This window comes from Carassius auratus, chromosome 47, assembly GCF_003368295.1.
Source record: "Carassius auratus strain Wakin chromosome 47, ASM336829v1, whole genome shotgun sequence".
Taxonomy (NCBI): Eukaryota; Metazoa; Chordata; class Actinopteri; order Cypriniformes; family Cyprinidae; genus Carassius; species Carassius auratus.
This window is the reverse complement of record NC_039289.1, coordinates 13,633,469-13,645,691: the sequence shown is the minus strand read 5'-3', so window position 1 is coordinate 13,645,691 and position 12,223 is coordinate 13,633,469. Positions and strand designations below refer to the sequence as shown.

The 12,223-nt window shown below is 36.5% G+C and overlaps 1 protein-coding gene across 1 annotated transcript; it reads right to left on the bottom strand.

Annotated features, from left to right (window-relative positions):
• Positions 1-502: 502 nt before the first annotated feature.
• LOC113065162 (E3 ubiquitin-protein ligase RNF13-like) lies at positions 503-11,978 on the bottom strand. The gene is made up of 10 exons (XM_026236389.1): positions 11,825-11,978; positions 10,346-10,482; positions 10,182-10,262; positions 7,295-7,420; positions 6,610-6,697; positions 5,845-5,935; positions 5,597-5,702; positions 5,379-5,472; positions 1,341-1,421; positions 503-1,157 (listed from the first exon to the last, which is right to left on the bottom strand). Exons 2-10 carry the CDS (start codon positions 10,457-10,459, stop codon positions 817-819), a joined length of 1,122 nt encoding a protein of 373 aa, XP_026092174.1. The 5' UTR covers positions 10,460-10,482; positions 11,825-11,978; the 3' UTR covers positions 503-816.
• Between the last annotated feature and the right edge of the window lie 245 nt (positions 11,979-12,223).

Sequence of the window (12,223 nt, the reverse complement as noted above, 5' to 3'; positions counted from 1 at the left end):
GAACAAATGGTCATAAGATATATATGGCTGAGGATTATTGCACAAAAAAAAAAAAAAGTAAAATGTTTTTGAAAAAAATTTTTTTTAGGCTTTCCATTGGAGTGGAGAATTTGCAATAAATATCTGGAAAGTCGCTTTGGAGAAAAGCGTCTGCTAAATGAATAAATGGAAATGAAAAAAGAAATTGCATTAAAAAAAAATTATAAAAAGGTTATTAAAAGTGTTAAATCCTTTTCAGTAAGGTTCATTAGTTGATGTTAACCTATAAAATATTTTAATAATAGTAAAGGTTGCAATTAATATGAACTGAGATTAACGAGTGTTTCTCATAATTAGTTTAACAAATGAAACCTTATTGTCAGCAAAGTGTCAGCAAAACTTATTATAAATTTAGGCTTTAGGGGTGTCTTCTAGTTTATATTGTGTTTCTAAAAATGTGATCATCTTAAAACCATGTGCTGTTTTCCAAACCGCTGGATCACAGATTGACACACAAACAGAAAAAGGTGTAGTATTTTATTCATGAAGAGAATGTAGACTATTTAGAAACAAGGGTGAGTGAAAGGTGTATTTACAGTAAAGTTACATCAGTAACAGATCACTTTGTGTTAGCAAAAAAAAAAAAAAACTCCTTACAGTATGTAAATGTGTTATTAGCTAACTACACGTCCAGCAGCAAGCGCTAATCACATCCTCAAAGGTGACGTCTCACCAGGTTGGCAAAATTTGTGATTTATTCAATTTCGCTGCATAGTATCGCTGTGAACGTTAAAGATGTTTTATGATAACTTCTGGCTGAGAGTTGTAGCGGGCGTCTCAAGCGATGGCCTCCGTGTCGTCGGGACGGTCCTGCTGCAGCTGTACAACCACCGTCTCCACGTCATCCTCCTCCTCGCAGTCGGTCGAGGCGCTGCGCTCGTCGTAGTCCGAGGACTCTGCGTCGTGACGGGACAGCGGGCCGGACATGGTCCCGAAGGAATGGGCGCTGGTGGAGGCCAGAGATCGCAGCAGGGGCGTGTTTTCTGAGGCTTCGTTCTCCTCTCCACCACTGTCACCAGAGTCAGAGTCGCCGTCGGACGACACCACCTTCTGCTTGCACACGGGGCAGGTCTTCCTGGTTTTGGTCAGCCATGGGTCCACACACTTGCTGTGGTAGGCTGATGAAGGGTGCAGAGAGAATTAATGACACACATCCTGACAGTACACGGAAAGCCTTTAAAATACTAGTAATTCACTTGAACATTCCTCTAATCAGAATTAATAATAAAACATGATCTCCCTATATATATATTATACATTTTGATGTTGAGATCAAGGGCCAGGAGGAGACAGAAACTCACCGTGTGAGCAGGGAAGAACCCGCAGCTTGTCGCCCTCCTCGTACTCCTCCAAACAAATGGCACACACGTCATACAAATCACCTAGGAGCAATCAACAGATTATTAACTAGGAGTATGAAGAGCGCTTCCTTGACAGAAGGCTTCCTGATTTGTTTCTGGGCTTCGTAGATGAACGAAAACATTTCTGGCTCAATAAGTCCAGGAATATATCCTGTCCTCCCTTTAAATTCCTCTGGCTGTTTTCTTGTTTCTTTCCACCGGCTGCTCTGCTGGTGCTCAGTGTTTATAATGTGAGCGGTGAATGAACACAAACGGTCCTGGCTGCGTCTGACTGTGTTTCAACTGCTATCCAATATTTGTGCGAATAAATAGAATTGAATCATGTTTGTTCTTCTTCAGATTTCACTACAATAATAGTTTTTCCCTCATGATCAAATCAAGCAGACTAACAATATGCTAAATAGTAGACGTATCCTATATTCATAATATGTTTGCACTTTTTTTGCCATAAAAATATTAACCAAAATTGTTTACATTTTTTAAACAGTTGTATTATATTCTGTATAACCCACCATTAATTTCCTCAAGATTACATCAAGTAGACTTGAAATAGTGATTCACAAATGTTTTGATCTTGCAAATATTTGTGGTATATTTGCACTGATAGAAAATGAATCAACACTGAAAGTATAATCATTACACTTATCCAATATTCATGTTATATTTGCAGTGACTTTTTGGCAAAAGAAGATAAACCAACACTGTATGTATTATTTTAGGTTATTTTTTTTATTTATTTATTTTTTACCCACCATTAAGTTTCCTCAAGTTTCCTCATGTCAAGTTGACTAGCAATTCACAGCGTTTTTTGAGTTAGCACGTCTGATTCACTTCAACCTGATTCACAGATTTATAAGTCTGATTCATCCATCCAAATATGCATTGTACAAATTTATGTGAATGAAAATTAACCTTTATTATTTAAAGTTATTTGACACTTTTTTTCATTTTTGAAAGAATATGCTAAACGTAATATTATAAGCTTATTTTCATTGTTTAATACTGATGTTAAAATATCTTACCGTTTCGTTCGGAATCTACTCAATGATTGTTTATATGAAAAAACTGTTTCTCTTAACTTTTTTTTCTTTTTTAATATAACTACAGAATATTTAAAAATAGTATTTTAATATATTAGCATTATTACAGTATTTTTAAATAATATATCTCTATCGAAGGAAATAAATTGAAATGCTTTTAGTCAAATATAAACTAGTATTCAATTTTAAATCTGACTACTTTTAGAAAACTATGAACACTTATGTAGTATATCGCAAATTTTATAAAACTCCAAAATTAGTTTGGGTTCTGTTTTATTCAGATCTCCAACTAGAACCACAATAGCACAAAACGGTATACACTACGTAAATAATGATAATAAATAAAATACGTTATAAAGAAAAAAACATGTAATATACAAGTTCTCCACTCAGGGTGACACAAAATACAGGTTTTGGAAGATAACTTATATGTAAGAAAGGAAATACTGATACTGTGTTAATACTTCACATAAAAAAAATAAAATATGACTATCGGGAAAAATATCATCACTCCAACACAGTAGGGGGCGCTATTGCCCATTAACACTGATGCCACCCAAATGGAAGATGATGCAATATCTATTACGGTCACACGAAATAAACGTCAGATTAGACGAAAGATGAAAGCAAGAGACTCTTTCGCACCCAAAAAAAGTTTGCTAGCCAATGTGCGAGTTCTTTATATTCCGAAAAAAAAACAAGGGTGTCTGTTCACACTAAGGACGATAGCTATAAAGTTATAAATAGAAGGTTTTTAAAACTGTTTTCGACGATTCAACGATATCGCTGAAATCACCTTCATAACGATTCTTCCAGCAACGATTAAAACACTAACAGCCAATCAGAATCCATCCTGCTTTAAAGCGCTTGAGCGTTTAAAGCGACAGACGACAAAACTGTAGCACGCTTATAATAAACAGTGTTATCGTGCATTGGTGTGGACGCTAATATAATCATTATCTTTACAGTTATCGTTCTTGGTGTGAATGGGGCTTTAACGCGGCAGACGAGAAAATGTAATGCATGCTTATAATAAAGAGCGTATCATCCGTTATTGTGAACGTTAATATAGCTATTGTTATAGTTATCATTCTGATTAGGCAGCAGATGACAAAACGGCAGATGACAAAACAGCAGCACATGCTTATAATAAACAAAACGTTACTGTGCATTGGTGTGGTCGCTAAACATTATAATTATCATTTTAGTTATCGTTCTTGGTATGAATGGACATGTGCACACCTCAGTCTGCAGGAAGTGCTGATAAACAGTTAATTTCACACGTGTTTGAATTTTTACGGTCATAAATTACAAATGTAAAAGTTATGAATTTCACTAATACCGTTATTTATTTGATTTTTTCACAATTTCTATAGATATTGCAATAATATTGCTATCATGAATTCCCTTGGCCAGGTCAATCCTGAAGTGAAATGTTGATATCCTGACAGCCCTATAGTCATTTAAACATCATTAAAATAGAGAAGCTGCCTCGCTCATGTCCTCATGTTTGGTATAAAGAACATAAAGCCTATTTCTAAAGTGTGCATCTTGGAAGCATTCACATGTTGCAGATAAATTACGCATATGACCTCTGGTAAATATATACTATGGAAACTATTACAAATGACCTTCACGCTGATGTGCTTCTCATTTGCTCTGAATATCTGAAGCGTGAAAGACGAATCGGACATGTTCTGCTGCCGACGGCTCGCTGGCTTGAGGAAATCTCGCACACCTTTCATCAGTTTAATGTTTGAGAAAGGATCGGTGAACACAGGTGTCAGTAACCTGAGTCCCGACCGCACGGTTTCCTTCTTCACGGCTTCATGATTCACTATAAGGAGGTGGAAACGACGTGGGGGGGGGGGGGGTCCACATTTCTCCCACTTTCTGTTGTGCTGTCCGTCAAGAACTATAATAATTCCCAATACTGACAAACCAGCAACACGAAAATAAAGAGGATAAAAGGCTCGTTCTGATAGTAATACTCCATTGCAATAGGTATAGAGTATATATCCAAATATATATTGTTCTGCATACTAGAGAAGTGCTGCAATATTTCTGGTACATACAGGAAATAAGTAATAGTGGAGGAGGAGCATAGAAAAACAATGGCTTTTCCCACAAGACACAAATCAGATGACAATTTAAAGTGAATTTGTTTGGGGTCTTTGACATTTAAGTTCACTAAACATTAACATTGTAAAACTGACGTTTGCCTTTTACAATATATAAATATTTCAGTATTTGCTTTGAAATGGCGTTTTTATTGTTTCAAAAAGGAACTATGAATTGATTGTAGCTAAATTAATTTAAAATGGATCGTTTAAAAGCACTGATTCGTTGATATGAATCAAACATGTTAAATCCTTTTGTGTTTGAGTCAGATTCTTGAACTAATAAAATCCCTCATTCTGTTGAAAGTCAATGGTCAAAGAAATAGTGAATAAAAATCTTTGCAATTATTTAACACTACTGTCAAAGGTTTGGTCTTTTAAGTCTCTTCCACTCATCAAGTCTGCATTTATTTGATCAAAAATACAGAAAAATCAATAATATTGTGAAATATTATTATACATTTCAATAGCTGTTTTCTTTGTGAATAAATTGTCAAATGTGATTTATTCCTGTGGTCAAAGCTGTATTTTCGGCATGATTACTACAGTCTTCAGTGTCACATAATCTTCAGAAATCATTGAAAACAGTTGAGCTACTTCATATTTTCGTGATTTTTTAAGTTCAGAAAAAAAGCATTTATTTGAAAAAAAATTTTTTCGTTTATTGTCTTTTCCATTATTTATGAGTAATTTAATGAGTACTTGCTCAGTAAAAGTATTAACTGTTTAAAAAAAAAAAATTAGTAAACTTTTCGTATTATATCTTTTATGTATTTGAATGCCGAGCCACTATATATATTCGAAGTGTCAGCTCTTACCTTTCTTATACTTGTGAATTGGGAGTTTCTTCAGCTGGTCCTTGCGTAAGCGACTTCTCCTGGCTCTGTGTCTGTCCTGTACGAACTTCGTGATCTGAGATTGAAAAGACGTAATCACGTCAGTCAAGACTAATGTATTCGGTTGCATATTCGATTCATTTTTGGCATGCTATATTTATTGATTGATTATTTATAAATGACACACACTCGTGCCTCACCATGAACACTACAATGAGGATGAGGCAGATTCCAACGATGATGAGGAATGGGATCAGATAGTATTCCAGAGGCAAGCTGAAGTCCGGCAGGAGAGTCACATGACCACTGGAAACACGGAGCAAGACTGTGAGTGTGAACAGCTCACTCTCTATAGAGTCATATAGAGACTCGTGGAGCGCCAAATCATCAGATGTTTCCGTTAAGTAACCACCTGAACAGTATTCAGCAGAGAAACCAGAGCCCTCACCCTTTCTGATAGATGTAATCCTCTTTGAGAGAGTTGGCCGCTTCTTCACCAATAAACACTGAAGGAATGTCTATCTGCTTCAGAAGATCCACTGCAAACATACAGACATACATTCAGACCAGATTTGATTCGGATTTACTTCGATTCTTCAAACTAATTCCACGTCAAATCATTACGAGTGTGTTTTAAAATGTAAAATAATATTTATTTTGAATTTATGTCCATTTTAAGGGAATAGTTCACTCCAAATAAACAAACGAATGAATGAAAACGGCCTCCCTCCTCCCCAGCACCACCTGTCTAGATCTGCTCAACATCAATCCTACACAATTATTCTCTATGCAATGCTGTTGAATCTATTACCAGAGTGGTCATGATTGAAACGCGTAAATACGGTGTGGATAATTGTGATGCTTTTATCAGCTGTTCATTCTGGCGGCACCCATTCACTGCAGAGGATACACTGATGAGACAGTGATGCAATGCTACATTTCTCCAAATTTGATGATAAAAACAAACTCATCCTAATCTTGGATGGCCTGATTGTAAGTTAATTTTTAGCAAATTTTCATTTGTTGGCTGAACTATTCCTTTAAGATCGCTGAATGTTAGTTTCTCTGGTTTGGCCTTCATGACCTCATCCTGACACCACGGCTCGGTCAGATTGCACACATGCAGCAGTTATTAGCAGCGCCGGGGCCGAGGATTGTGAATCTGAGCACTGTCTCCGCTGCATGCTTCATGCATTCGTGCGCAGGAACTTACGATCGTTGGATCCCATGTTGATTAAGTCATCAGAGTCCACATTGTGGACAATCGCCGCCTTGTAGCCGGCCTTCTGCGCATGGAGGACCTGAAGAAGGACGAGGACAGAGACAGAAGCATTGTGTTCAGACAGACACAGGCTTCATACGTGCACTCCTCCAAACACATTCCAGTGCTGTAACACTGTGTATATAAACGTGAGATTCCTGATTAGTGAATGTTTGCACAAGCATTCCTCAGACAGGAGGATCACTCACAGATATAACATCAGCATGTCATCTATGATAACGGACTCGATTAGAAAATATGCACTGTGGTATGTTATGCTTTGGTTTTTCCTCCACCTCTACGCACTTTAATAAGGTGCACACATTCCCCAGCGCTGTGGATGATTAACGGTTTATTGTGCGTTACACAGAAGTCGTCCAAAGTCCCAGAGGTGAGCAGGAAGAGCTCTTGAAGTCTTTGCATATTATTTGCCAGCGGCATTAAAACGTGTGCAGTGAAGCATTTGTTCACTTGGAAAGAGGCGTTCCTATGTTACAGTAGGAGCAGGGCATTTTTTAAATGAATGAGGAATTAAAAAAGTATTTTCCAATAATATTTTATGAGTCTAGTGCTGTGGAGGCCATCGCTTGATTAACCGGAGCCTTGGAGGCATCTGTGAGGGTGCACTGAAGCCCACCTTGACGTCAAAGTTACAGTCGAAGCGCCTGATCAGCACGATGAAGGCACTGCTGCGGCCGTCCCGCAGGGGAGGGGGGGCGATCGGCACACAGGCGTTCTCCGGACGGGCCCCGATCAGGAAACCCTACAGACAGGAAGAGCACACGATCAGCCAACAGCTCCCTCTGCGGCTCAGAGAGGACGAGAGAAACACTTCCTGTTTCTGAAGAGAGGGGACTCGGCTCTTATTATTCACCTCCAGCATTTAAAACAACTGACTGGAGTAACTAATAGTTATTATTTACAAATCATATTAAATGAAGCTATATTAAACCAACATTATACATTTTTCATACTCTATATTATAATGTTGTTGTGAGAGCAGTATAGTATGTCATTTTGAAGATATGACACCGTATAATTGTTACTAATAAATAACTATATTAAATACTTCAATTAAATCTATTATAATACTTTGTCTATATTCACTTTATCATTTATCACTTAATCATTTAACGTGAATTTTTTGTGTCTTAATTTACTTCGACGAAACAGAATTGAATTTTAATAATCTGCATAAAACAATTGTAATTTTTTTTATAATTTATTAAATCATGAAAAATGTATATCCTTTATCATGATCTACTTTATAATGTTGTAATGTCTAAATTCAAAGATATTTTATTCACTTTTATCATCATCATCATCATTATTATTATTATTATTATTGTTATTATTATTTAGGTAATTTAGTATGAGATTTTAATAATCAGCCATTCACTTATTATTACATAATTACATTAAATACTGCTTGATTAAATAAATTATATTAAATAATAAACAATCTATCTTTTCATAAATGATATGAGAATATTGAATGTTGATATTAATTTTATTTTAGTTTTTGATTTTTTAAACAGCCATTTACTGTTATCAGCCATAACATAATTAATTATCATTAACTTTTCTTTTCATATAATTTAAATTGTAGTGACTTTGTTGTTCTTTTGTCATTTGTTTCAGTTTTTAGCATTTATAATAATCTTCATTTCAGTAACGGCTCTAGTCATGCAAGTACTTCTAATTAAACTTTTTATTTCAGTTGTAGTGGCCAAGACGACATTTCTAATTCTTTATTCATATATTTATTTCAGTTTTCAAAATCTAAATAAATAAATATGTTGATCTCCTCTGCAGAAAACCTAGATCTGAGCTGGAAAATGGGTTTGATTCCCTACACCTGCACTCTAAAAAATACTGAGTTGTTTTAAATATGTCTAAAATGGACTAACCCAAAGAGGAAGTGGTCTAACACTACTTCCTGTTCCGACTGACGCTCGGTCCCAGTGTCCAAGATGATTCACTGGCCCATGACTAGATTAGATTGGTTAACTGCCATCAGATTAACATGGGTTTTTCAGCAGGGATGAACTCCATCACAATATTGAACAAAAACAGATGGTGATAAGCACATTTGGTCGAGTCCAGCTGAGCAGAACTCTTGCTTAGAGACAAATGTGAAAAAGTTGGTGAAAGGCTGAGCGAAATGGAGAAGTGACCCCAATCTGAAGTCATTTTCACCAACATATGTGATTCATATCAGATTGGGAACAGAAATTAGCACAGATTAGTGAAATTAGTGTTGATTAATTTCAGGTGCTATTATTTAATTCTGTTACGTTTACAATATCATTCTTAATATCTCAGTAGAATAAATCACATTTATTTAATGTTGAACCGAAGACTGCTCATTTCAATGGGAACTTTTCAGTGGTGAAGAAACATCCTAATGCAAATGTTGAATTGGGTTCAAATTTGGTGAGAGCGGAAACTCAAATTCGCAGAAGCGACCAACAGCAAGCCAACAAAGCCACATGAATATCCCCAAGTCAGTCGTTTCAGTGGCAGCTGGCGCAAGGACGAATTGAGCCCAATGGACTTCTATTGACGAAGACATTTCCAAAGGAGAACTGAGCACTGGGTCCAAATCAAGACACTCAGATTTGCAGCACCAACCAATAGCAAGCCACCTGTGACTCAGATGTGACACTGGAGTGGGTGGAGATTAACTTAGCAATGAAGAAAAAATAAAGAGAGATATTATAAAACAGATGGGTTTTCAATTTCACAATTCGATTCGATTATCCTTCACAAGCTTTAGATTTGGACATTTTGGATGTATAACAGGTAAAGGACATGGCAAAGTTTTCAATAAAAAATAATAAATAGAAAAATTCCACTAAAGCTGTAAAAATATACCTGAAAATCAATAATAGGGAAGACTGAAATTAGCTGATTTGTATACAAATACTAAAAATATACTCAAAGTTGTTGTAATATTAAAGTTATGATACTAACTTTCACTTAATTATATTTCTACTCCAATTAGTTTTTTCTTTTAATTTGTATATATATATATATAAATGGTGGCTGTCACAAAAACTTGACGGATTTATTCAAACATAAAATAAATATTGAAGAACCGTAAAAAAAATAAATAAATAAAAAACATTGATGAATATGTCATATGGTGCATATATTTAGCAAAATGCTCCTCTGTAGAGTTCATTTTTCAGAAATTTTATATATATATATATATATATATAAAACTTTGCATATTTAATCCAAAAATAAATGTTGTTTTTGTTTTTTACAAATTTAGACTACAACAGTAATTGGAGTTGATATAATGAACATAATTAGGCGATTATAAAATTGATCAAATCACACCTATCAGGCATAAAAGTCAGGATTTTAGCAGGGAATCTTGCTTTATTCTGTTTAATCGTTAATCAAGCTGCAGATTGACCCTAACGAAGCGATCTAGTGGATGTAGTAAGGGAACTCGTTGGGGTTTGGAACAGAACTATATGTTGTCTGTCATCAATATCATAAAGCCCACTCACCTTCAGTCCATCACTGGGAAGCCTGTAGCCAAATCGAGCTGGCAGATCATCAAAGCTCTCCGTCTTATTGTCGAATGAATACTGAAAAACAACCGCAACCATGAATGACTGTGTTAAATCTAGCCCATCAGTCCACTGTAGCTGAGCGTGTGTCAGATGCTTACAGCTGATATGTCGGCCTCCACGGGCAGCAGATTGAGGAAGGCAAATATCTGAACCGTCACAATGGTGTAAATCTGTGTGGCCGAGAGCATCAGCATCCCCAAAGAGAGCAGCATCTTAAGACCTGCTTCAGTTACACCTGCAAAGACGAGGACATGATGCTTTAGACAACAGCAGGAAGTCAACGAAAAAAATAAACAACATTTCCTGTTTCTATCATGATGATGATGCAGAAACAGGGACTATGATAACCAGCCAAACCTTCACCATTGACAATCTCTTACTCAACAATGGTGTTTAAGTAGTACGTTGACACGACGAAGTGCTAAAAATGGAAATGGTTTTCTTTGCATTTCTGAAAAGTTTTGCTACAACGTTGTCAAAATGTTCTGCCTTCACAAGGATCCTTAGATAATGACTTAAACTACTGCATTCTTCAAGGCAGGACAGTAGCGATGTCACTTTGTAAAAAAAACAAACAAAATTAAACACATAACATGTATGTGCATGACTTGGCGGTTTTCACAGATTCAAGTTTTTGTAACACGGAGACCATAACAGTATCGTTTTCAGTTTTCAAAAGTTTGTATTTTTAGGCCCCCACAATGCCAATTGTGTAAATGAATGGCCAAAACGGATTAAAGGCATTTTTTAGTTAAAATCTGAAGTAAAAGGAACTACTAAAATAACAACAACATTAGTATCGCAACACGTTTGTTGTCGCTAGTCTCTCATAAACACTGATAAACCACGCCCATGTTTCCAGATAAGCCACGCCTATATTCCAGCAAACCACGCCCATATGTCAGTTACCCACGCCATTTATCGCTAAATAAAAGTAATAGTAGCTATTTTCTATTTACTAAACTCTGCTAAAAATATCAATATCATTATACAGTTATTATTACAATAAGTTAGTAAAAAAAAATACTGTAATAAAATTACTTGTAGCATAAAAATGATCAAAAAGGGGGCGAGGAAAGAACAGCAACACTTTATGTTTAACATAAAATTGCATAAATAAACACAATTTAACCTCAACCATAAATAAACCCATTAATAGTGCACTGAAATGTTTGACTTCTTTTAATAGTTTTAAAGGTTCTATCTAATCTAATTCACTCACGTGGTGTAAAAACTTCCGTTTTATTCTCCTAACGGACAAGAAATAAATGCGCCAGCACCTGAAACGATTACTCGCACAGTTCACTTGTGTTTAGTTAGACTAGCTGAAGCGTCCTGAATCACACGGGTCTGGGTGAATTAGCTCGCTGCTAACAGTAAACACAACCCGGATGAACTTCAGCTTCACTCTGACGATCTGCCATGAGTCTAGCAAGCCACCAAAGTCTGCATATCAACAAATAAAACATATTGATATTCACACTGACCCGCTAAAACAGAGAACGAGCGAAGAGAGCAGTGTACTATGTCTATGATCCAAACCTCGAGACTGGAGCTCAGTCAGCAAACAGACTCACCATCACATTAGTGCAGGAAGATCATAAACACGGACGACATCACAGCAGAGGGAACATTACTACAGGCTTCAGACGGATTCTTTCGACCTCACATCGTCAAGCAGGCCAGAGTGTCAACACACACACACACACACACACACACACACACTGAGAGAGAGAGAGCGTCCTCTAGCGCCCAGAGGCACCACACACTCACAGTTTCCTCTCAGTGTACGTCACAGAGCCGACGGTGAACGTTCTCAGAGTTTTGAGCCAACGTTCTGACAAAGTTTGTCCGTTAGAACGTTCGTTCAAAGCGAACTGGTCTTTAGGAGCGTTCTCCAAACTTCAGTGCGTAAATGTGGTTTACGGAACGTTTTTCTTGATAGTTTCAGATGGGGGCGGAGTCTAGTCGGTTTA